The 27,396-nt window shown below is 41.5% G+C and overlaps 1 protein-coding gene across 5 annotated transcripts in view; it reads left to right on the top strand.

The window, feature by feature from the left end:
* LOC130107915 (ras-related protein Rap-1A-like) overlaps positions 1-26,949 on the top strand; it is a 32,072-nt gene extending 5,123 nt beyond the window's left edge. For all 5 annotated transcript variants that reach the window (XM_056274713.1, XM_056274717.1, XM_056274716.1 and 2 more), the window contains exons 2-8: positions 372-460; positions 5,209-5,277; positions 5,648-5,704; positions 6,601-6,741; positions 12,455-12,598; positions 14,560-14,688; positions 25,818-26,949. In XM_056274713.1, coding sequence (XP_056130688.1) covers positions 404-460; positions 5,209-5,277; positions 5,648-5,704; positions 6,601-6,741; positions 12,455-12,598; positions 14,560-14,649 — 558 coding nt within the window. In that variant the 5' untranslated portion in view covers positions 372-403 and the 3' untranslated portion in view covers positions 14,650-14,688; positions 25,818-26,949. The remainder of the gene's footprint in view (positions 1-371; positions 461-5,208; positions 5,278-5,647; positions 5,705-6,600; positions 6,742-12,454; positions 12,599-14,559; positions 14,689-25,817) is intronic.
* The last annotated feature ends 447 nt before the right edge of the window (positions 26,950-27,396 follow it).

Here is a 27,396-nt window from a genome sequence, read left to right as displayed (position 1 = left end):
AGAACCCATGAATCTTCTCCCCTAAGGTTTCTCCACACACACACACACACACACACACACACACAAACATACCACAGCTGGTTTGTGTTAGAGAGGGGTCACATATTCCTCACCTCCTCCACCCTGCAGCAGCCCCACTTATGGGTGCTCCCTCCATTGTTGTGCTGCTTCTTGTTCATACCTCCAGGAATGACTAGAATCCTTCCTCTTTGGAGTGGAAAAACTCTGGAATCAGACTGGGGACATTCCAGTATTATTGTTGTGTTTTTGTACACAGTAACTTTTTAACTTTGAATCTGTTTGTCTCTTCTATTCTCTTTCCATCTATCTTCCTTTCCCTCGCTATCTGTCCCTCTGTTTATCCCATGCAGACTGCTGGGCTGTCTGGTGAAGTGATCCCGCCATGCGTGAATACAAGCTAGTGGTGCTAGGCTCAGGAGGCGTGGGCAAGTCAGCTCTGGTGAGTGCTCTTCCTCTGTCCCGACCCCACTTCCTACCACCCACTCCCTCAGCCTCTGCAACCTTTCCCAAAGCCTTTGTAGCACCGGCCAAGATCCCTATTTAACTAACAGCGGAAAAACAATGCATTACAAAAGTTTTGGCCATACTATAAATGCGTTTTACCCCAAGTCCTTGTGTTGTTTTTTTCTCTATAGCGTAGACCTTGGTGACAGGACAATGTAATTGAACAGCCACGATATTTGTCATACATTGCACAAGTCACATTCTTACTGCAGTGCTACCTTAAACCTGCAGTAGGTAAGGCTTTTTGGTAGAATTTGGCAAAATTGTCATTACATGCTGTCAGTAATCACTAAAGCAAGCGCACTGAGAAAAAAAATCTGGTCTCTGTTTGCCATAGGCTCTGTATTGTGCCTAATTTAGTCAGGACAGCTCTGAGCAAGAAGTTGTTTCTACTAGTTTGTGTGTGTAGCTAGCTAACACGCATCGCATGCTCATCAGAAGCAACAGTGAGCGGTGACCAAAAGTGCTTTCTGTGAACATTTAACTAAGGGATTTGCTGAAAATTATATATATTTTTCCATACATAGATTAACAACTGCAATACATTTTACTGTCATGATGGCATTAATACAGGTCTTGGACAGAGGTTGTCACACAAGGTGCCGCCAGTACTTTGAGCCTTATAAATACTTCACATGTGAGTAAACAGCGCTTCACCAAAACAATGTTGGTGTAACTAAGAGATTTGCTTCTTTTTTTAATTTACATAGATTCTCAACAACAATACAATTTTTGCCATTTAAAATGGGCAAACTTATGCACTCACATGAAGCTGGTTTGGAGGAAGGGGTTACAGGAGGGAGGTAGGAAAGGTAGCAGGGGGAGTGGATTTTTTTTGTAGCTGTCAAAATTGCTTACCTCTCCTTCAGCAGCTTTAATAACAGTCTTTTAAGCCCATCTGTTTGCTTGTCAGTTTTTGATATATGGCAAATTTCAGTGCGGTCCTCAACTACTTGTCTATAACTATTCTACCAGGTATCTAACTTAGGGCTGGGCAATATATCGATATTATATCAATATCATGATATGAGACTACGTATTGTCTGGGATTGTGGATATTGTGATATGGCATAAGTGTTGTTTTTTCCTGGTTTTAAAGGCTATATTACAGTAAAGTGATGTAATTTTCTGAACTTACCTGGCTGTTTTAGCTGTTCTATTATTTGGTTTTACCCACTTAGTTATTATATAGGCATTACTGATGATTATTTATCAAAAATCTCATTGTGTAAATGTTTTGTGAAAGCACCAATGGTCAACCTCACAATATCGATATCAAGGTATTTGATCCAAAAATATTGTGATATTTGATTTTGTCTACATCGCCCAGCCCTAACCTAATTAAAGAAGAAAAAGGCTTACATGATATGTGCAACAAGAGGGTTCTGTCAATTTATCATTGTCATTGTGGTGTCAAATGTTCGATACAGGCTTTGTCTATTTTTTTTAATTCGCATATATGATAGGCTATTTATGAAAAGTGGAAGTAGATTATTTTGGCCAGTTTGTGAGTGTTCAGTGTACATGTAGGCGGCTTTCCACCATAGCTACTGGTGACATGGTGTGCAGTTAAAAGATCTGAACTACATTAGTGAACCCAGAGGTATCAGACAATGCTGCTGTGAGAGGTGGCCCTGTCATAATATTGAGCAATTAGATGCACTGTACTTGTTTCAGAACTTTTTAATCTGAACATATATGCCTTCTGTAAGTCCACGGATCCAAAGAACTGTTCTTGAATTCCAACTTTGTGTGCAACAAACTCACATTGTCACTTCTCTGTCATTAAGTCACACTTAGTCACCCGCCTCTGCTTCAATAAATATCTCTCAGCCATGTTCGCATCAGGTTGACTGGCTCAGTGTTAATAGATAATAAAAACAAAAGCAAAAGGAAAGGAAAAAGAAATAGCCGATGATTATTTAAGACATTCTGCAATATTGATTTGAATTTTTGATGGGGGTGGACATGATGTAATTGCCTATTGTGATATTTTCTAATACTAACATTGTGATATCATTTTTAGATATGTCAGCCAGCCCTTCTGTAAAAAGAAAAGTTTGGGAATGACAGTTTTGTTCCAAGATGTCACAAGAGAACAGAACAATGACTCTCGAGATGAAACTGTCCTCTCATTGTTCCTCCTCATTAATACACTGCTCAAAAAAATAAAGGGAACACCTAAAAACACAATATAGACCTCGATGAATGAAATATTTCAGCTGAAAATCTTTATTTATTAGACAGAGGAATGTGTTTAGAGCAAAATAACCTAAGAATGATCAATGGAAATCAAAATCATTAGCCCATTAAGGTCTGGATTCAGAATCATACTCAAAATCAAAGTGGAAAATGAGAACATAGGCTGATCCGACTTCTGTGGAAATTCTTCAAGACGATTCAAAATGAGGCTCAGTAGTGTGTGTGGCCTCCACGTGCCTGTATGCACTCCCTACAACGTCTGGGCATGCTCCTGATGAGACGACGGATGGTCTCCTGAGGGATCTCCTCCCAGACCTGGATCAGGGCATCGGTCAACTCCTGGACAGTCTGTGGTGCGACATCGCGTTGGCGGATGGTACGAGACATGATGTCCCAGAGGTGCTCGATTGGATTCAGGTCTGGGGAACGTGCAGGCCAGTCCATAGCATCAATGCCCTCGACATACAGGAACTGCTGACACACTCTGGCCACATGAGGACGAGCAATGTCATGCATGAGCAGGAACCCAGGGCCCACTGCACCAGCATATGGTCTGACAATGGGTCTGAGGATCTCATCCCGGTACCTAATGGCAGTCATGGTACCTCTGGCTAGCACGTAGAGGTCTGTGCGGCCCTCCAAGGATATGCCTCCCCAGACCATCACTGACCCACCGCCAAACCGGTCATGCTGGAGGATGTTGCAGGCAGCAGAACGTTCTCCACAGCGTCTCCAGACTCTCTCACGTCTGTCACATGTGTTCAGTGTGAACCTGCTCTCATCTGTGAAGAGCACAGGGCGCCAATGGCGAATCTGCCAACCAAGATGTTCTCTGGCAAAGGTCAATCGGGCTGCACGGTGTTGGGCTGTGAGCACAGGCCCCAATTGTGGACGTCGGGCCCTCATACCATCCTCATGCATTCTGTTTCTCACTGTTTGAGCAGAAACCTGCACATTAGTGGCCTGTTGAAGGTCGTTTTGTAGGGCTCCGGCAGTGCTCCTCCTGTTCCTCCTTGCACAAAGGACCAGATAGCAGTCCTACTGCGGGGTTGTTGTCCTCCTGCGGCCCCCTCCACGTCTCCTGGTGTACTGGCCTGTCTCCTGGTACCTCCTCCATGCTCTGGACACTGTGCTGGGAGACATATCAAATCTTCTTGCCACAGCACGCATTGATGTGCCATCCTGGATGAGCTGCACTACCTGAGCAACTTCTGTAGGTTGCAGATACCGCCTCATGCCACCTCTAGTGGTGAGGGCACTAGCAAAATGAAAAACTAACCAAAGATCGGCCAGAAAAGATGAGGACAGGCAAATGGTCTGTGGCCACCACCTGCAAATCCATTCCTTTTATAGGGGTTGTCTTGCAAATTGTCTAATTTCCACCTGGTGGAAATTAGACAATTTACCAACAGGTGAAATTGATTCACAAATCAGTGTTGCTTCCTAACTGGACAGGTTGATATCTCAAAAGTGTGATTGACTTGGAGCTACATTGCATTGCTTATGTGTTCCCTTTATTTTTTTGAGCAGTGTACAATAATACATGAACCCCTCACAGTTAACTTAATGTGCTTGTGTTCTGGGCATGCAATGAAACACACTTCCTCATAGGCCTATACTATGCATTTCTTGGTAGAATTTACTTGAATGCAAAATGATGATGGCCTCAAAGCTACCTGTGTGTCCTCACCATATGCAATTAAGGCTAAGAGCCTGTGAAAGCAAACAGATATGTTGATTTTTCAGCTACTTGTTGACACTGTTCAGCTTTGGAATCACCCCATTTACAACATGAAATGGCAAGCAAAGCATAAATCAGATAATAGGAGTGCCATAGATATAGCCTGCAGATATAATTTTCCTTTGTTTATTTAATGAATGCGGATCAGGCACAGAATAACAGGAAAATTATAATCTCCCTTTGGAAATTAATAAAATTTTGATTCTTAAAAAAAAAACACCAAGTTGAATCCTGTATTTTTTTTTCTGTCAGCCATCAAAAGGTTTTCAGTGTCTGTGAAATGTCGTATGCCCTGTTTAAGTAACACGATCAGGTGCCATAGTCAGGTTAATCCCTGAAACTGGCCGGTCCTGACACATTTCGACTTTAAGATGCATGTAGGTGAACTCGGTCAACCTCTAACATAAACTTGTTATAAAGGGCAAAGTCCCGCCTTATGTACTGTTTGATAGGTGTGTGTGTCTATAAAACTAATTTCGAGACCTTGCCCTGGCTTACTGGAGCCTATAATCTAAAGGATTGCTCTGTTTCATGTCAGTTTTGCCAAGCAACTTTGTAAATATCTTAATGTCCTGAATGTCCTATCGAGTTGTTTTGCTAACTGTATATGGACACGGTGCTCTGCTCACATAACTTGGAGGCATAGTGGTCCAGCCATATTTGCCAGTCTGGATACTTTGCTCTTGCAGAGGGAGGTCAAATTGATCTGACATTGGCTTGGTTTGTGTCTTCTCTTATAGACAGTTCAGTTTGTACAGGGAATCTTTGTGGAAAAATATGACCCAACAATAGAAGACTCATACAGAAAGGTAAGTGTCCCTGGGCAGAGGGTAGGGGGTTTGGAATGAAGGGAGGGGAGATAGTGTGGGCCTGGAATAAACTGATTGCTTGCAGTTGGTCTGCAGGTTCACATCACGGTACTGTGCTGTTATAAGTGCTCTATTCTTCCTCTGTCTCTATCTTTCTGTTTCTTCTCTTAGCATTCTTTTTTTTTCAGACCGAGAGGCTCTTTCAATGCCTCTTTCTACCCCGTTTTCACATCTTGTGACTTTTCTCAGACTGACTTTTTGATTTGTGATGTAAAATGTAACATGCTCATTGATTTGAGGTAAAGCTTAATTTTTTTTAAAAATTCTTTCACCTGTTCTTACCACTCTATCATTCTCCTGTCTTATGCAGCAAGTGGAGGTAGACGGGCAGCAATGTATGCTTGAAATTCTTGACACAGCAGGCACAGTAAGTGAACTCTATACCTATGAAAATCCCTGTTCAATAACCAGCACCATTGTTTCCGATAATCCCTGAATCAGTGTGTAGTAGACATGGATGGAACTAAAGGATTTTGGACCCTGGCCAAGATTTGTCTTCAACCCACGTTGTTGAATAACTGAGCATAGCTCAGCTAGCATTTGTCCTCCCAGAGTAGTAACAGTGGGAAGTTTGTCAAGGGAGAAAAGGATGGATACCAATATAGGCATAGGATTAATTCAACAAACCTAAACTTGATTAAAAACTTTATTCATCATATTTGAAAAAATGTGGTTATGTGGTGAGAAATAAAAACTTTTTTTTAACCTTTTTTTCTGTTGGTTCTAAAACTTTGAGTTGGATCAAGAGCTCTTATCTGCTGAAAGGCTGTCCGGTCATGCTTTTATCACTGTAATAAGGGTTTTTATACTGCTTAAGTAGAGCATGCCATGCTACTAATAGCATTTTCTTGTTTCTTGCCCAAGCTTTATTGTGGACAGGTTTGCCAGGAGCAGGCTGTTTAATTTCCCTAAGGCTATGTCACAGACAGCAAGATTGATATGTTGGTGTTGCACAAGTGATGTTTGAAATTTGAATAGAAAGTAAAGAGATGCTGATACTTTATGATATCAAAAGCAGAGGGAAAACCTAAAATGAGATCTATATCCATTTGACTACACCAGCTGATTTAGGCCTACAGTGACTGTTGTACAAATGCTGTGTAAAATATGTCTAAATGTTAGTTGCGAACATACCAGTGAATTCTTGGCTTGCCAACTATTTTTGTTAATGTGTTCTCATTTTTATCAATATTGGTGGAAATTTTTTTTTTTAGGTATTACATATTTTTTTTATTAATATTTCTATTCTTTGCCCCCTCATAGGAGCAGTTCACAGCAATGAGGGACCTTTACATGAAGAATGGGCAAGGTTTTGCCCTGGTATACTCCATCACAGCACAGTCAACCTTCAACGACCTCCAGGACCTGAGGGAACAGATTCTTCGAGTAAAGGACACAGAGGATGTGAGTGACTGCACTCGTTTAGCTTACATTAGTATTACTTGCAGACAGGCCACAAATAAGATCTGGGATGTCCCATCCTTCTTGGCACTGTTTTGTATCTAACAGCAGCCAGTGCATACTAGGAATTCATTAGTCATTTTCAGTTAGTCAGTCAAACTTAATTCACAAAGCACGTTTTTGTACAACAATGCAATACAATGTGCCATATGTGAGGGCAAGTTTGAAAAATAGAAAAGTATTTACCAATAGATGGGGAGAAAGAGTGTACACGTGTACAGGGGGTGAATACAAATCCTGGTTGGGGTAAGGGCCAAGGCCTTGTATGCAAGCAGGTATATGAATGTGCTGATGGGCAGGATATGCCCCAGGGTAGCGTAAGGGAAGGGGGTCCGGTCAGGGTTATTCCTGGTGACTGGGGCTGTTTGAAGAGAAGCGGTCCTACTGACATTGTTTGGCTACCTGCCAAAGTGCATGGTAGAATAGAGAAACAAGCTCAACCACCACAGTCAGTAATGGGCATGACATGTCAGTTCATCATTTGTTCATCATTCATATGCCTTTGGACCAAACTCCGCAACTGTGTTTGTGGGAATTTCCTAACCCGTCACAAATAGTCTTGTCTTTAATTCCAGACAGTAAAAAGGTGGAAATCTCATGGGATGTTCCACCTTGAGTTGAGCCTTTTTGTTTTTAATGTGTATAAAACACAATGTTTTTTCCCCCATTCAAATTAACCTCTCAGCTTGGATGTCTTCACATTTCAAGCCAAAAGTAGAATCATGTCCTCTCTCTGTAATTTCCCATTTCTCTGCTTGTGAACTACACATCTGAATTTCTCAGTATCACTGGTAAGTTTGGAAACATTTGGAGTGTGTGAGCTCTCCATCCCCTCCCTGTCAGGGCAGAGAGCGCGTCAGCAAGATCCAGGATGCCCTTTTTTGGTGATCTCTGGAGGGAATGAGTATGGCCATAACCCCCCGACCCACCCATTTTCCGTTTTTTTCTGCATCTCTCTCCCATCAGCCATCTGTAAAGCCGCTTGTTCCCCAGCCAGCCCAGCACAGAATCTTCTTTTACTTTTCTTTCCTCTTTTTTCTTTCTTGATCTGACACCCCCACCCCCCCCAGTCTGCACCATTCTCCGCTGCCTTTTTTGTTTTTATTGGGCTTTCAGCACTTGTCACTCTTGGTCAACCCCTGTCTCCCCCGTCTCTCTCTTTTGCTTACTCTTTTTCCTTTCTCTCTTATTTTTTGTCCCTCCCCGTGGTCTCACTGTGGTCTGGCACTCTGTGCGGGCGATTGGAGCATCAGGATTGATATGCAGAGAAACCCTCAACTCATCAAAATCACAGAGGACTTGGAGCCTGCTATACCTTATTACAGCCCCCCCCAGCCATGATCAGGGGAACCAAAGTTGGTCTCAGTTCCCCTAACTTAGCTCGCGTAAAAGGACAAATTGCCGGCTCCTCAAACATGGAAGAAAGGCATTCCCTGCGCTGCTGCTTCACTGTCTTGTCGGGGCTGTGTTAGCTCACAGTGTGTCCTGCACTGTAAACAGTTGTGCTTATCTGGCCCTAGCTAATGTTCCATCGGTGATTTAAGCCTTTAGCAACGATGACCACGACATCTGTTTATCTTTCATTGCCCCTTACAGGAACGCTCCACCAAAGGAAGTGCTCAGCATTGGTTCTCTCCCTCTGTCTCTGACTCTGCCTGTCTGTCTGTCTCTCTCTCACTCTCTCTTTGTCTGTCTGTCTGTATATTAAAAAAATCAAAAGACATGTTTTAAATTAGGGAGCGCTTTCATGCTGTGATAGAACTACTTAGTTGCTGCTGCTGCAGCTGCTCTCATTCTCAGCACTTGATGGGAATGCCATGGACCATTTACTGTAATACTGGCAAAATGTACAGACACAATCTGGACTAGCCAAGCTCAATTAAAAGGGCTTTTAATGACATTGCATTGAAGAGGGGGGTTTATGTTGAACACAGTTGAGCAAAAAAAGAACCATTAACAGTCTCATGAAATGGAGGAGTAAAGTAACTGACTAGTCAACAGCGTATTAAAGGCTCAAGTCTCTTATTTCCCTTCCACTGTTCTTACGTAAGAGAAGTCTTATGACTTCCCTGCGCCGGCTCTGTCTCCACTTGTGTGACGAGATTGGAAGTTAATGCCTGACTCGGTGCCTGTGACTCACCTCTCCGTTTGGAGACAGAATCAGAATTTGTTTTATTTGTCGAGTAAGTTTTTACATGAAAAAACACATTTCAGGAAAAAATTAAGATAGGAGCCATACACCATAGCAGCTGCCCAGGGTGCCCTCTTGGACCCTGTATCCAAAGTTAAATTGGGCTCCGTTCATCCCAGTCAGACTGAGAATTTTCCCTTTGCTGGATTCCCTGCAGTCCAGTGCCTAACATCATTGGGATGCCTTTGCAGGCGGGATAGGACCTGTCTGTAGCGTCTCTGAACGGGGCTTTTGTGGGCTGTGCATAGTCTATAAGTAGGCTCACGCCACCTCTGTGCTGCTGACACTGCAACTCTGAATATTTTTCTTCTTCCCTGCATACCTCCACCTCCATTCCTTCAGCCCAACTTGGATTTAAAGTTTGTGTTAGAGAGGCATACCACTAGTTCACTCATGAACCCACCGGGAGCACCGTCGTTCTGCAATCCCCACCGAGGGCTTGTTTAGATATCAGACATCAAGCAGCAACCTCCATGGGACTAATCCAAACATCCCGTCTTCCTGTCGTCTTCCCCATAGAAGAGACAGAGGGGTGGAGAGACTGAAAGAGACAGAGAAAAATTTAAAGAGGCAGAGAGAGACAGACACTATACCAGACAGTCTAAAATGGACTGCAAGAGATGTGGGGAGGAAAAAGTGAAAGAGAGATGGCGAAAAATGTTTTGTGAGCGCGCTTATGTGTTCCTAACATACAGGCTAACAAAGCACCATTGAACTGAAAATCGAAAGAGAGAATGTCTCCAAAAGCAACATATGTATGCCGCTTGTAGATGGAGGGGGGATGTAATACGGCGTCGAACAAGTTGGTGCATGCTGGGACACTATCATGTTGTTTTACAAATATCCAGTTTTTCCAGATTCATGAGTAGCGTCAGGAGGTTGCCTCTGGACAGGGTTTGTATGAAACAGATAACGGAGGTAGTGTTTCCCTATACACAATTATTTGTTGCAGCCAAACACATTATCAGGCAAGCCTACCGCAAATAGATTTTCCTCATAAGTAATGGGTGGAAAGCGCCTCTTGTGTCACACACAAACCTTTTCATCTTGTCATTCTGTGCCTTGCTTGATTTGCTGTCGTGCCAGAACAAATGACCTCTAAACTTGGGTCAAAGATGGAGAGGTAAAAACTGACATCCCTGTGACAACTGTTGCTCATCTTTTTTCTTTGTCATGTTTGTTGTGTTTTTCCTTAAAACAGATGATTTGGGGGAAGAAAGAAAAACTGCCAGAAAATACTGCACTGCACTAGATGGTGCACTCAGATGCGCACACACACACATACACACACACACACACACACACACACACACACACACACACACACACACACACACACACACACACACACATATACATGCTCAGTCACTATCAAGTCATTCCAGAGAGCAGCTGGAGCATAGAGGCCAGCTCAAACATTTGCGGAAAGAAAGGGGGGGAGACAAGCAGGAAGGAAATCGATGTTATCTTGGTTGGGCGGGGCTGCCACAACTTCCTCCTGGCCGCCACACTCCCTAGATAGACGGTCAGGAAACAGCAGGCAGGATGAGACGCATCCCAGCACTCTGACTGCTCCTGGCCCCTACTCATGGTGACAGCAAGGGCTATGACTTTGCCCAGAATAGCCCCTTCCTTTAATAAGTTTTTTTTTTCAGTTCTTCCTCTTGACCTTGGACAATTAACGTTTATGAATGAGGGCACAAAAAAGCAAAAGCGGTTGCATTTTCAGGGGGGTCAAAGGGTCTAAACACAGCCAAGGTTCATTTGAATCTGACTGTCCAGGGATGTAAGTGAAGAGGATTTCCCCTTTATAAAGAGACAAAACAAAAACAATTAGGTTCCACTGCTTTTTTATAGGTTTATAAGCTGGATGATTGGCCACAAGAAGGTTACATAATGAAATATCTTGTATGGGTTGGATGACAATAAATACACTTAACATAAATCAAATCGTTGCTTCTGTTTTAGAGAATGAAATCTGATGAAACAGTAGATTAAGGTTAGATTTTTGTGTATGATTTGGTGTGTCTTACAATAGGACATGCAATGGCAGTTGTGATGCCCCGTGGCTTTTTGTCACTATATTGCACTTCCACTGAAAATGGTAATATGATCAGTTGCTGTATAGAGTATTTTACAAGAGCTCAGGGTGTGATTACCAGTGCTAAAATACTAGTGCTTGTTTTTTGGCTACTTTAAAGTAAATTAGAGAAATGTTAAACCCTTTTTGTTTTTTGCATTTTTTTTTTTCGGGCTGAAAACATGTTATGACCCAAGGGTGGTAGAGCTGATTGTCCACATGATGAATTAAACAAAAAAGAGACAGCATTTCACAGCTTCTTTGAAGGAGAAACTCTATGCTGTCTTTCCTGTGGAATAAAATGTACATTGTTATCAGTGCCCCCAAATTGCCTGCTTCATGTGGGCATCAAAGGCACCGAGATGTGCAACATATGACATAGCTGACAATTGTGGGCTCCAGCATTTTAAACCAATGAAATAGGCAAGTAGAAAGGCGATACCCTAGCATTGGCCAGCTAAACGCTCTGGATAGAGTTGTGACAAGCTGGGGCGAGGTGCCACTCCACACACACACACACACCCACACACACACATCACTTTCCTCTTCACCTACACAATTTTTTCTCTCACATTTTTCAAAATGTGGGTGGTTAGAGACAGACTAAAACGAGTGTTAACGTTCTCTTTAAAGGAGGACCTTTTGTGAATTTTCTGTTGAAAGATTAATCTAGTTTGTAGTTGTTATCTGACCTTGTGGGAGTAGGTCTTGCAAAAGGTTTCAAGCAAATATTTTAATTTTTATGTAGATGTCTTGTGTTGTATAGCCTTAAATTTTGTTTTTCAGAGGGATAAATTGATTTCTCCTGATTATTTCAGTGAACTTTCTGTCCCGCCTTTAAATTGAACTGAACGGAATACTTAAGCTGCTGATAATGACCTCCTTCTTGTAAATGAGATTGTAATTGACTCATGCTTAACTGTGTAATGACTGCCCTGCTGCCTCTTATTCTCTGTCTAATGAGGTGTCTCACTCCCTCTTTCTCTTCTCCCTTGGCCCCCTACCACTCCTCTCTCACATCGCTCACCTCATCTTTACTCCTGCACTTTCCCTTTCACCCTCTTAAGCGTAACCCCATCTCTCCTCCATCCATCTCCCTTTTCCCTATCTTTTCTCATCTTTATACTCATCTGCTGCCTCCTTTCCTGTTCCTAATTTATCCAGCCGCCTTTTTTTCTTTCACCTTTTCATGGACTCTTTTTTTCATTGCAGATAAAAACTAGACTGAAATATTTGAAACGATTAATTGTAAATGTAAATTTCCTCTCTGTGATTACCTGCTGTTTTATTTTTCTGTTAAATGAAATTATTGCACTTGCACACAAAAGCGCAAGTCATTTAAACGTGGGAATAATTTGTGATTCACATTTATTTATTTTTTCTAGGTGCCAATGATCTTGGTGGGAAACAAGTGTGACCTTGAGGATGAGCGTGTGGTGGGGAAGGAGCAGGGACAGAATCTAGCCAGACAGTGGAACCACTGTGCCTTTTTAGAGTCCTCCGCTAAGTCAAAGATCAACGTCCTCGACGTGAGTTTCAGCACGCACAAAAAGCAAGAAAGATGGCCTTGCCCATATTGCCACCGTGGGCGGCAAGGTGGCGCAGTAGTTAGCGCTGCCACCTCACAGCAAGAAGGTCCTGGGTTTGAAGCCCGGGGTTGTCCAACCATGGGGGTCATCCCAGGTCATCCTTTGTGTGGAGTTTGCATGTTCTCCCCGTGTCTGTGGTGGGTTTTCTCCGGGTGCTCTGGTTTCCTCCACTATCAAAAAAAGATGCATGTTGGAGTTAATACTCCTGTCTGTGCCCCTGACCACAGCAGTGGAAAGAAGAACTGGAGTTGGTCCCCGAGTGCTGCACGGCGGCTGCCCACTGCTTCTAGCTACACAGCTACGATGGGTTAAATGCAGAGGGTAATTTCCCTGCTGGGATCAGTCAAGTATATCAAAATCAAATAAACAGCTGATTTACAAAGACTAGCCACAATACTAGATGCATCTTTAGGAGGTATTCCTTTTTTAGCTAGGCATTAAAATAGTGACTTGTATTTAATGGCATTCCTGTAAACGAATGGTAAGCTCTGTATTTTATGTGGAAAATGAACAGGAGATGTGTTTTGAATTTGTGACATGGCGTTTTGAAATGCAGAAATTTTATGAGCTGGTCACAAAAAGTTGAATCAGTTCATCTGGACACAACGTTTAGTGGGAGAAACATTTCATCACTCATCCAAGTATGACCTCTTAAGTCTCAACTGACTGCAGGTGTCCCCCAACCTTATAAACAGTACAATTGCATAATGACCGAAATCAACGATTGGTTTCATATGCAAACTGGCGTGACCATTAACTAGTTACAAAGGCCATGTGTACTGTTAGAGGACTGGGGTATGTTTGCAATCACAGTATTGTAAGATGGCGACAGATGTACTCTTAGCCCCTGCCCCCTCGGTTCAGGGATGGTCATTCCCTCTTCACATAGATGTTCTCTTTGACTCCCCATTCAAACCAGTATTCCTCCCTATCAAGCACATCCTTATCCTTGAAAGAGTCGCCACTGGCCTGTAGAAGGGTGTAGACTGTTGGGTCCTGGCCTGACGTATTAGCTCCTCTGTGATGTGCCATGCTCTTGGCCAGCATCTGTTTGGTTTCCCCGATGCACAAATCACGGCAATCTTGCTGGCACTTAACAGCATACAATATATTGCTCTGTTTGTGCCAAGGGATCCGATCCTTGGGGTGGACCAATTTCTGACACAGCATGTTTTGGGGTTTGAAAGCAACTGAGACACGGTGTTTGGAAAATACAAGTCTCAATTGTTCTGACACTCCCACCACATATGGAATCACCACTGGTTTACACTTAGACAGCTGTTGTCCTTCTCCTCTCTCCAATTGGCTGGTGCACTGTTTGGGCATCTTCCATCCCTGAACTGGGGGGCAGGCTAAGAGTACATCTGTCGCCATCTTTACAATGCTGTGATTGCAACTATTCCCCATTCCTCTGTGAATAGTATGCATGGCCATTGTAACTCTAGTTAATGGTCATGCTAATTAGCATATGAAACCAATCGTTGGATTCGGTCATTATATGATTGTGCTGTTTATAAGGTTGGGGGATACCTGCAGTCAGTTGAGACTTACGAGGTAACTTGGATGAGTGATGAAATGTTTCTCCCCCTAAACGTTGTGTCAGATGAACTGTTTGAACTTTCTGTGGTTTCTTTACCTGGATTATTGAGCATGCATAAAGACAATTTTATGAGCTAGGTTGTGATGTACCCTATGCACAAACCCACATCCTTGTCAAAGATAGTGTGTGGTTGCAATGATCTGTATCCTGTATGAGATGCAGGCCTTGGTAAGTGTTTGCTTAAATGCGATATGGTGTATTCCGGTTTGCCTTGGTGACAAAAGCACTCTTGTCTGTGTGAGTGCACTCAGTTTTTCTTTTCTCTTTCTCTCCCTCTCTTGCCTGACTCTCTCTTCTTTAGATCTTCTATGACCTGGTCAGACAAATAAATAGGAAAACGCCAGTGGAAAAGAAGAAGGCAAAAAAGAAATCCAACTGTGTCCTGCTTTAAAACCACCCCCTTCCTACCCCTGCAGCAGCTCTGAGCCAGGTGTGTTTGTGAAATTGATATCAAGAACATTATAAAAACCCATGCAGTCAGACTCACATGGTCACAATGCAGAAGATGATGTCACAGTTCAGAAAAAAAATCAAGCCTGGATGTTCATATTGATTGATGGATATCGATAATAATAGTTTTGTATAAAGATATTTTGTGGATCATAATTTGGTCACCTATCACAAGGAATATCGGTCTGTTTTTCGCCCAGTCAGCACAGTTCCTTCCTCTAGTCTAACACTGACATTGTTCATCTTGGTTTTGTGTAATCAATTAACAGGACCATGTTACTCTAAATGAACACACATCAATAAATCAATCAGTGAATCAAATCTTATTTATATAGTAAATTCATACTCCAAATTGCAATACAATGCACTTTACATGAGAGTAAGATATAAGTTTGGAAAACACAAGCCTCTGCATAAAGAAAGGATAAGAGTGTGCATTTGTAGGAACGTTGTTTAGGGTAAGGGCCATGTGTATACAGTATTGACCTGGATAAGGGGGGGTGGAGTGTGATGATACCACCATGTTAACTAGGCAAGAGTAATCTAACACAACTGCCTGACTCCTTGTTTGCTTAAATCTAACTCTGGCCTGGATTAAAAATCTAGTCATTGTCTCTGTAGGAAGCAGTCCATGTGACCATGGATCAGTTGGGCGTCTTGTTGGCTGGGGATATATGTAGGAGGTGTCAGTTGCTTTCCGTAACTGACACAGCTAACACCTCATGATGATGACTTGGCATGCCTGCGCAGCTGATTCGTTACAGGCACAGTAAATGTTTCTGAATAGGCTGACATATCCGAGTCAGACCTGATTTGGTGTGAAGCAGTGCTGTCATTGGCAAATTTTTCACAATGGTCCCATCTGTGGCCAGTGAATGAATCATTGTGTGTTGGCTGGATTTGAAGGCAAACGAGAAAGATATAGAACACAATCTCAGCATGATGTTGTATTAGCTTGTTAAGTCTTAGCATTTTCCAACTGTTAAGGGCTTTACACATCAAAAAGCAGCAACTGCTGCTAATGCTGCCAATCTTGTACAGAGCTCACTAGATTGTCCATTTGCTAGCTTGGTGTCTGCTGCCATCACCTGTGGTTCACTAGGGGAGATTTTTTAAACATCATAGCTTGTTGAATTTTTGTCTCTTTTGGTAATTTAGCTTTGTTAATTAGCACCAGTTTGGCATGTCTGCCGATGGGGAAAAAAAATCCAGAGAAAATGGTGCCTAATTTTTTCCATACCTTGGACTTGGTGTCATAATTTGGGGTACTCTTGACACAGGCATTTTCAGGTTCTTCAACAATGCTACCGTTGCTACACAGAACTGATTTTTGCCTTCTCTCTGATTAGCCAGTGACCAGTGGGAAAGGATCGGCATGGTCAGGAATCAGGGACGCTATTTGTCATTTCACTTCATGTACTTGCATACATGAAATGAAACAAAATATCGTTTCCCACAACAGTGCAACACAAAGACAAAAACATATCCAAAAACTACAAGAACACATATCCAAACTGGAACACTTATCCAAACTAGATCACATATATCAAACTTCAAAAGTGTTGGTGGAATCGGAGTAAAGCTATCTATGCAAGTGGGCAGAAGCTGTTAACCCACTCTCGTGCCACTACTGTCATTAAAATAAATGACAGTAACAACTTGCTGGTTCCTGTACCTCCTTTCCACCAACACGAACCTAGTTCTAGCTCTGGGCTGGTACTTGTGCAGGTTTGCAGTTGGTTCAACTTGTTTGCAGTTGGTTCAACTTACGAACCTTCTAAGAACCAGTTTACTTTTCCACGGACTAAAGCTGATTAGAGAGCCATGTCATTACGTCACTGTATACGTCTCTGAAGATGAGGTGAGAAATCAACTGTGTAGATTTTGAATTTTTTACAATTTTCAGATGCTATCATCGTTAAAGTTATGCATGAGAATTTTTGAGGCAAGAAATTAACTGTGCAGATTTCGAATATTGGCAGTTTTACACAAATTGATGACACAAGGAAAATTTGCTCCAACGTTTTAGTTAAGAGGCTGTACAAACTGGCAACTGGCCGGGCAGTCGTGCTCACTGACCCCACTGTGAGCTGGCTGGAGCTCTCTCAAGAGCCCGGTCTCATAGACAAGAGACTTGTATTTCCCTGTTGACGGATGGTTTGTTTTTGTAGATTTTTAACCCCTTTTTCCCCCCAATTGTATCTGGCCAATTATCCCACTCTTCCAAGCTGTCCCGGTCGCTTCTCCACTCTCTGTACCGATCCGGGGAGGGCTACAGACTACCACATGCTTCCTAAGAAACATGTGGAGTCGCCAGCCACATCTTTTCACCTGACAGTAATGAGTTTCGCCAGGGGGACATAGCGTGTGGGGGGGATCACACTATTCCCCCCCAGTTCCCCCTCCCCCCTGAACAGGCGCCCCCGACCGACCAACCAGAGGAGGCGCTAGTGCAGCAACCAGGACACATACCCACATCCGGCTCCCCACATGCAGACACAGCCAATTGTGTCTGTAGGGACGCCGATCAAGCTGGAGGTAACATGGGGATTCGAACCGGCGATCCCCATGTTGGTAGGCAATGGAATAGACCGCCACGCCACTTGGACACCCGATTGGTCTGAATTTTACAAGGTTTCCTTGATTAATTTCTATATTTCTTAGGGCGAACTCTGGTGTTCTTTGTTGATGCGTTTGTAAGCATAGGCTTTCAGATAGTTATTCCAAAAATTAGGCTTTATATGCGGAAAAATTAATGTGGGGTTTCAAATTCACTCTGTTAAAGTTAACCAAATAAAGTATGCACTGATGAAACCATTTGATTCCTATCAAACTTTGATTTGAAGTGTCCATTACTGAGTGTTAAGGGGTGCATGCATTATTCGTCAGAACTGATTGTTGCTGCCGAGTAATGGATCCTCTATTGGTCTTGTTTCTCATGATAATCCTGCCCACAGCCCCTGATGTTTTTTTTTTCTTCTAGCCCAGCAAAGAGTTGGTGCTGCTCTGGAACCAGTTTTCCTGGCCGAGAGCCGGTTCTTTGACTGTCGAAATGCGAACAACTGGTTCGAGATTAGGGAATAGCTCCGAATCAGTCCTCAAACTGCCTAGGTGGAAAAGGGGTACTGGTTTGTAAAGTCCTTTTCGATCGGTTCTCAGTAGAATAGAAGTCAAACCCCTATTTCTTAGTCTTTTTTGCCATATGTTGGCAGTGGAGAAGTTATTACAGTCACTGTAGATTGATTTATTGTTATCTTTAAGTCCTAAAATTTAACAAAATGGACTTGCCTAATAGCTCAATGTCATACTGAGTGCTAGTGTAAATGATAACTCAGACTATGTATGGTTAATTTACTAATTAAATTAACATGACAATTTGAGTAGGTAAATTAACATGCCAATTTGAGTAAGAGTGCAATATAGGACATTATCAAGCATCAGTCAACCCATTTCTAAAAAAAATCAGGAGGCCGTTGTGTTGAGCGCCCCCCAAAAAAAACCATTTTGAATATTGTGCTCTGCATTTACCCTTGCATGAAGATTACTGGCTTGGTGCCCCCATGTTTCCAATCATCTCAGCTAGTGAGGCTGGACAACTCTTTTGTGTTAGCTCGTTTGTGCATGTTGGCCTGACAGAGGCCTTGGTGGGGAATATGTCTGGAAGCACTCCCAAAATGGACTGCCCCTGATTTTGGTCAGTCAAAGTAATGGCTGGCAGGAAGGCCTACTGACTCAGGGGACTGCCCTCCCATCAGAGGACCCTCACTTAAGCCCCTGTGTCCACAAGCATACTGAAGCAACAAACTGAAGTAACTTTCCTATTGTATATACCGGTAATTGTCATGGATGGAAAAATGCCAGAGCACAGCCATGTTAATAAATGCATAGGACCTGAGTGTGGATAAACATGACGGCAAAACCTCTTCAGTCTGAATTGAATCCGTATCTGTGTTTCTACTGAGGTATTTTTCAATGTAAATTTTAAAGCTGTGTGAAAGAAAAGCTTAACGGAAATGTGTAGATGTCAAAGAATCTTGGAAAATACCAGAAAAAAATGTGTGCTTGCATCAGGTGGCAATGTTTATGGTCTGGTAAAGACTATATATCTAAAAATTGATAGATTTAATTTTTCCAATAGCAAGTAATTCTAGTCAACAATTCTTTTTTTTTTTTTTTACGGAGCAGTTCTTCACTGTTTAATTTGGATAATTTTCAGTTTAATTTTATAATATATTTTAATAATATAAACTAGATTGATTATATATATAAATCATAGGTGGCACAGTGGCGCAGTGGTTAGCACGGTCGCCTCACAGCAAGAAGGTCCTGGGTTTGAGCCCCGGGGTAGTCCAACCTTGGGTTTCGTCCCGGGTCGTCCTCTGTGTGGAGTTTGCATGTTCTCCCCATGTCTGTGTGGGTTTCCTCTGGGTGCTTCAGTTTCCTCCCACAGTCCAAAGACATGCAGGTCAGGTGAATCGGCCATACTAAATTGTCCATAGGTAGGTGTGTGTGTGTGGGCGTGTGGGCCCTGTGATAGCTTGGCGGCCTGTCCAGGGTGTCTCCCCGCCTGCAGCCCAGTGACTGCTGGGATAGACTCCAGCCTCCCCGTGACCCTGAAAGCAGGATAAGCAGTTTGGATAATGGATGGATAGCTATATTAGGTGGTGCTTGAAAGTTTGTGAACCCTTTAGAATTTTTTATATTTCTGCATAAATATGACCTAAAACATCATCAGATTTTCACACAAGTACTAAAAGTAGATAAAGAGAACCCAGTTAAACAATTGAGACAAAAATATTATACTTGGTCATTTATTTATTGAGGAAAATGATCCAATATTACATATGTGAGTGGCAAAAGTATGTGAACCTTTGCTTTCAGTATCTGGCATGACTCCCCCCCCCCCCCCCCCCCTTGTGCAGCAATAATTGCAACTAAACGTTTCTGGTAACTGTTGATCAGTCCTGCATACTGGCTTGGAGGAATTTTAGCCCATTCCTCCATACAGAATAGCTTCAACTCTGTGATGTCGGTGGGTTTCCTCACATGAACTGCTCGCTTCAGGTCTTTCCACAACTTTTCGATTGGATTAAGGTCAGGACTTTGACTTGGCCATTCCAAAACATTAACTTTACTCTTCTTTAACCATTCTTTGGTAGAATGACTTCTGTGTTTAGGGTCGTTGTCTTGCTGCATGACCCATGTTCTCTTGAGATTCCGTTCACGGACAGACGTCCTGACATTTTCCATAAGAATTTGCTGATATAATTCAAAATTAATTGTTCCATCAATGATGGCAAGCCGTCCTGGACCAGATGCAGCAAAACAGGCTCAAACCATGATACTACCACCACCATGTTTCACAGATGGGATAAAGTTCTTATGCTGGAATGCATTGTTTTCCTTTCTCCAAACATAACGCTTCTCATTTAAACCAAAAAGTTCTATTGTGGTTATCTATATAGTTTTATTTTCTATCCGTCCACAAAACATTTTTTTCCAATAGCCTTCTGGCTTGTCCACGTGATCATTAGTAAACTACAGACGGGCAGCAATATTCTTTTTGGAGAGCAGTGGCTTTCTCCTTGCAACCCTGCCATGCACACCATTGTTGTTCAGTGTTCTGCTGATGGTGGACTCATGAACATTAACATTAGCCAATGTGAGAGAGGCATTTAGTTGCTTAGAAGTTACCCTGGGTTCCTTTGTGACCTGGCCGACTATTACACACCTTGCTCTTTGAGTGATCTTTGATGGTCGACCACTCCTGGGGAGGGTAGCAATGGTCTTGAATTTCCTCCATTTGTACACAATCAGTTTGACTGTGGATTGCTGGAGTCCAAACTCTTTAGAGATGGTTTTGTAACCTTTTTCAGCCTGATGAACATCAACAACACTTTTTCTGAGGTCCTCAGAAATCTCCTTTCTTCTTGCCATGATACACTTCCACAAACATGTGTTGTGAAGCGCAGACTTTGATAGATCCCTCTTCTTTAAATAAAACAGGGCACCCACTCACACTTGATTATCATCCCATTGATTGAAAACATCTGCCTCTAATTTCACCTTCAAATTAACTGCTAATCCTAGAGGTTCACATACTTTTGCCACTCACAGATATGTAATATTGGATAATTTTCCTCAATAAATAAGTGACCAAGTATAATATTTTTGTCTCATTTGTTTAATTGGGTTCTCTTTATCTACTTTTAGGACTTGTGTGAAATCTGATGATGTTTTAGGTCATATTTATGTAGAAATATAAAAAATTCTAAAGGGTTCACAAACTTCAAGCACCACTATATATATATGTATAATTTTAAGTTTAATTTAGTTGTCCACACCACCGATTAACATTTGAATTTTTTTCACCCATATGTATTTTAAAAGCATTGCGTAAAAGTCACTAATCATTTGTGTGGAAACATGGCACTAGAGATCAATGGCTAACTTTGCCACAGCAGACAGGTGTTACTGCCTTCTGTATTCTGATGATGCCTTTGGACATTTAGACTGATGGTGTCAGATTTACAACTCATTTTTCCTGAAAATGAAAATTCTAGTTGCACAGTGTCACCAGGACTACATTAGTATTTCATCTCTGGTCAGAGTCCACTCAGTTAGGAGACAGCCTGATTATCACTAATTACACATGTGGAAACAAAGCATATTATCAGAGTTGTGCCTCAGTGTTGGCATACATCCAAACCAATGTAGCACAACCAGCCCGTAGTACTGTTGTATTTGCTTACATTATTTAGTTTTTGTGATCAGAGAAAAAAAAAACGCAACTCTGGATTAGTGAGACAGACATTGACACAGCAACAAAACATTTACATCACTGCAACTGAACTACCCACTGTGTTACTACTCCATTATCTGCCTGTGTTGTTGGGTTAGAGGGATTTTAGAGAGAGTGTGAAAGTCAGGCTTCTGTCGGCAGCCCCTGGGGCGGTGGCTGCCCCGCCACCCCCCGTACCGATGCTGGGCTACCCAATGAACCAATACTAATGGGATTACTGCCCTACTGTTGCACCGCTCCCACCAGCTCTCAAACCCTAGACTAAGGCAAGTTTGAGGACAAAGCTTGAATGGGACATAGTTGTTGGGATATTTAACTTGGGTACAACAGGCTTGTCCTAAAATTTATCTCAACATGACTCATGGCTGACATGGTCAGTCTCCAATATTAGCTGCCCTCTTGAATAATTGTTTATCACCTGTGTTTTTTTTTTCCTTTCCATTTATTCATTTTTTTTAAATGAATCAGTAAATCAGTAAACCAGTAAATGGTAAAATGAATCAGTAAATCAGTAAATGATAATAGGGAGAAATTGCTAAAATGTTAATTGACTGCCAGGTGCAGGACAGGCAAAATGCCTTACACATGCTGATTCCCTTTGACTGTCCATAAGGACGTTCGTAGACCAGAAGATGTGAATACAGAAAAATACCATGAAAATGCATGGTCATATTTGTGATATCGCTACAGAAGCATGCATACGATTTAAAGGTCAGTCCACTAATGGCTTTATTGTTGGTTTTTTACTTTGGTGCACTCACTGCAGCATTGTAAACACTAGATTGTAGACTGCTTTAGTAAGTAAAACTTTATTTATGTAGCAGTTTTCATATAAAAAATATAAACTTTTGTTTTACAAAAACGGAAAGCATTGATTTTCTCCTTCGTAGTTGTTGTGTGACATGTTGTCTTTTTTTTTTGTGTGCAGAATTTATCACCATGGCATCAGTTTGACCACTCTAGCATCATTTCATTTTGACTGCATTTCTTACAGAGAGAAGGCTTTGCTGTATTATTATTATTATTAATAATAATGGATTGCATTTATATAGTGCTTTATCTCGACACCAAAGCACTTTACATTGGGGGGGGGGGGGACTCACCTCAAAGACCACCAATATGTAGGGTTGGGTATCGTTTGAATTTTATGGATTCCGATTCTGCTTAATGATTCCGGTTCTTATCGATTCCAAGTTTCGATTCCAACATGGTAAAAAAAAAACAGGTCAAATGTTTAGATAACAAAAATATCTTAATATTTTTAAGCATTAACTGAACATTAACAATGTAAATACATATAAATAAACAACTCATCCAAGGAAAATACTGGTATCCGAACAACACAGTCATATTTGTAGATAATTAGTAGTGGAAAATGCTCTAATCTCTCATATATTCCACCTGACAACAACACAGTGGAAAGCAGTAATGGTTGAACTATTTGTGGATAATAACATTTTGAGTTTCTTGTTGCTTGTAAAATGTATGACTATGCAAAAAATAACTGAAGTTTTTCTTCAGAAAGATCAGCATATCAGCCTTTTCAGGTAGTATGCGGGATCTTTCTGGACAAATAGTGTCTCCAGCAGTGGAGAAAACACTCTCACTTGGGGTTGAGGAGGCCTGCATGCACAAATACGAAAATGCCACCTCTGATAACAAAGAATATGTGGGTGGTTCTGTTGTTCAACCACCAGGCAGCAGGGCAGCCAGGATGCTCACCACAGATCAGTTTGAGGTGGAGAGGGAGGAATTATTGAGCCAATTACATGGGGGATGATTAGGTGGCCAGATGGAGAGATCCAGGTTGGGAATTTTGCCAGGACACCGGGGGACCCCCTACTCTTTGCGATAAGTGGCATAGGATCTTTAACAACTGCAGTGAGTCAGGACCTCAGTTTAATGTCTCATCCGAAGGATGGCATCTCCTACAGCACAGTGTCCCCTTCACTGGAGCAGAGGGAAGACTGACCCCTATTGGCCCACCAATACCACTTCCAGCAGCAACTCATTTTCCTGGGAGATCTCCCATCCAAGTACTAGCCAAGCCCTGCCTGCTTAGCTTCTGTCTTTCAGCAGAGCCAGGGTACATGTTGGTATGGCTGCTGGCTGTTATTATTGTTTGGACATAACAGCCATTCCTGTTTACTTTGCTCCATCCCATAACTTGATTACAATGTTATTAATATGTCTTAGTGAGTAGGAAAGATGCTAGTGCTCATCTACATTTTGCATCTAATTCAAGTCTTGTATTTGTTCTGCAGTTCATCTGCTCAAAGTTGTAACATTGATGCCATGTTAGCCCACTGATTTGTCTACCTGCAGTGCTCGACTCAAATAGTGATTGTTGGCCTACATACCTGATACTTGAGATATTAAAACAATTCTTTGAGCATAATGAAAACTACATCTGTAATCTAGTAGGCCAGGGAACATTTTATGAACAAAACACAAACGTCTCCCCCTAGTGGTAATAGCATGTTTGTAAGACTCCCTTGATCTCACTATTGATATAGAACGAGGCAGATTTATTTGTATAGCACATTTCAGCAACAAGGCAATTCAAAGCGCTTTACATAAAATATAAAAGGCATTAAGAAGAGCAACATAAGTCAATAAAACATTTGAAAACAAAAACTGAAAGTTACAGTAAGATGATAATCAAAAGCTTCAAATTTTATTTAATAAAAGGCCGTGGTAAACATGAAGGTCTTCAGCCTTGATTTAAAAGAAGGGAGAGTCACAGCAGACCTGCAGTTTTCTGGGAGTTTGTTCCAGATATGTGGTACATAAAACCTGAAAGCTGCCTCTCCATGCTTAATTTCAACTCTGAGGACAGAAAATAGATCTGTCCCAGATGATCTGAGAGGTCTGGATAGTTCATAGTGTAGCAGAAGATCAGAAATTATTTTTGCCCTAAACCATTCAGTGCTTTATAAACCAAGAGCAGAGTTTTGCCATCAATTCTTCGACGGACAGGAAGCCAGTATAGTGACCTCGGAGCTGGAGCGATGTGATCCACTTTTTTTGGTGTTAGTAAGGACTTGAGTAGCAGCATTTTGACTCAGCTGCAGAACAGACAAACTTTTATCAGAGATTTGCTAAAAGATTATTATAATTGATTATTATGAACGTTTCCGTGCTCTTTAGAAAGTAAAATGAGGAAACCATAAATTTTGTTACCAAGATTTCTCAGGGTAAACTGCATAGGTGGCCTCTGACTGCCGTTAAAAGGACTTCATTGCCTATTACTTAAGTGAATCGTTTGTACCCTGCATAGCTTAATCCCTATAAATGTTTAACTTGATATTTGCTTCAGTTTATCTTTTTAAAAACCTAAACATATGTCTGGATCGAGGGGTGTAGTTGTTTTTGGGCAGGGCCCCCTCCCTTCCTCATGGTTACCTCATTCACAGCTGGCTACTCTTCCTGCTATCAGACTAGGATGTTGATGCAAGATGAGACATTGTCATCACAGCTGGTCAGAAATGGAGATCTTACAAATCCTCAGGGAGATGCTGAAGAGCTGACCTGCGTACTTGCAGTTATGTTCTAGTTAAGACTGGCTGTGATATGGTATAATGTCATTTCCTGCATTTACCTTGCAGGTCTTGCATTTCTTGCTAAACCACAAGTGTTATCTTGACTGTTATTCTTTTTTATTATGAGCCTTTTTGCATGCTGTGTTAATTTTAAAGTCACTTTCAAAAGGCAATACTCAGTTCTATATTTCACACTTAAATTTGTGTATGTTTTTTCACCTTTGCAAAAGGATTCTCAATAGTGCAGTAGTCAATGTAAATACTGTATTGTCAAAACCTACCCCCTGAAAAATTTCTCTTGAGCAAACTTTTACACCCTGTACAAAGATTCCATTTTACTGCCCATATCCCTTAGGCATTTAAAGGATGAGATATTGATATTCTGAGTTGTGCAGATGAATTTTTAAACACTCTTCTCTTGACACTTAAGTTTTACCAACTGTTAAAATTTGGGTAGGTTCCTTGGGTTTTTGTGAGCATCTCACTGAGTCAAACTCCTTTTTATATGCCAACTACCTTGCTCTTGACCGTGGAGCAAGGCAGGCTGACGGATGTGATGTGACTGTTTGGCCACTAGGGGGAAACAAGAACTTATAGGTGCAAAATTGTTATTGAGTCAAGATGAATAATGGAATATGCGATGGTATTATAAAAATCCAATACTTTTAAAAAGCATGGGGAAAAGGTAGTTTAATCTCTTTTATTGTTGATATGTGGTGTAATCTTCTTTCCTGTCCCACCTTTCCTTTTCCTTTTTTTTTTAAGAATGCTGTAATGAAGAACTGTTGCCCTGATTGGAACGTGCCAGCATTCCGACAGCCCCCTGCCCCTTCCCTCCCACATGCACACCATCGGCCATAAACGGTGAATCAGCTGACTGACCTTCTCCTATCGAAGATGAGGATGATCTAAACGAGAAAGAGATTGCAAGAGAGAACAAGAAAAAGGAGAGAGAGAGAGAGAGAGAGAGTTGGAGAGAAGACTGTGGTCTCTCACCTCTGAGGACCTTCTTCTGTGTCTCTGCATCAGTGGTTGACTCAGAATGGACAGTTTCCATTTCCACACCAAACAAACACCACCACGAACCGACCATAACAATGGTCAAGAGCCTAACAAAAGCCCCTCTCAAAGCAGGAAAAAAAAACATTACATGTCCATGATCCTCCTATCAGGCCAGAGAGCAGCCCTTATTTTCAGTTTTCGGAAAGTTTAACAAAAAGGAAAAATTAACAGCATTAAGAAGATAAAACAAAAACATATACTTTGATTCAGTATTTTTCATCTTTGCAATATTAATAGCGCATTTGAAAGACATTGAAGTTGACCTCTTAAGTTTTATAATTATGAATATTCAAAAATGAGCATGAAAAACACATCTGTTATTAAGTGTAGATGTTTTCAAGTGGAAAAGTGAAAACTTTTTTTTATAGCCATACACCTATCCTCCATGCCTGTCATGTCAATGGTGATAGAACAAGATCCATAATATGTATTTTTGTTTTATTTTTCCCTATTGTTCATGGACTTTTCTCTTCTGCAAATCTCTCTGATGTGACTTAATTTTATACTCAGTCACTGGGATTTCATAGCTCCCATAATATATTCTAATGCCATTTTTTGCATAGTAATGCTTCAGAAAAATGGGTCTTTTATAGAAGAAATATGGGGAAAAATAAGGATTGATTTCTATGTCTCTTGAAGCTGAAATATATTATACTAAACCAACTCTAATAATGCTTCTTGTGTTTTTCTGTCAAATGATGTTCCAGCTTTTATGGATTATTAAAGTACATTTTAGTACATTTTCATTATATTGGTCAATGTATTTTTGTGAATTAAACTTTTATCCAAAGTGGAGTTGACTGATTTAAAGAGACATGAAATTAAAGTGTGACATGGCAAACTAATGAGCATGTATTCTACTAGAACAGTTGGGAAATTGACAGTTGCACGCCAGCTCCAGTGTGCAAAAATCTGTTGATTTATTTACTTATTGATTCCATACAGTGAATGCAGTCTGCCAAATCAGTTCCATCAATACATGGTGCAACCATGAGCCTAGGAAAGGACAGCCTGCCCTTGCCCAACACATCACATAACTAGTCTGTCTTTGGAGTGTGGTTTTCCATATTGCAGTTGACTTTAAAATGTGTTGAGTTTGGCAGATGCCAGGAGAGTGGTACCTGCCTGAATGCATAGTGCTAACTGTAAGCTGAAGGACAATAATGGTCTGGGGCTGTTTTTGATGGTTTGGGCTCAGGCCCCTTAGTTCCAATGCTACAGCATATAATGACATTCTAGAGAACTGGGTGTTTCCAACTTTGTTGCAACAGTTTGGGGAAGG

The sequence above is a fragment of the Lampris incognitus genome, chromosome 2 (genome assembly GCF_029633865.1).
Source record: "Lampris incognitus isolate fLamInc1 chromosome 2, fLamInc1.hap2, whole genome shotgun sequence".
Taxonomy (NCBI): Eukaryota; Metazoa; Chordata; class Actinopteri; order Lampriformes; family Lampridae; genus Lampris; species Lampris incognitus.
This window is presented reverse-complemented; position numbering and strand designations above follow the sequence as displayed.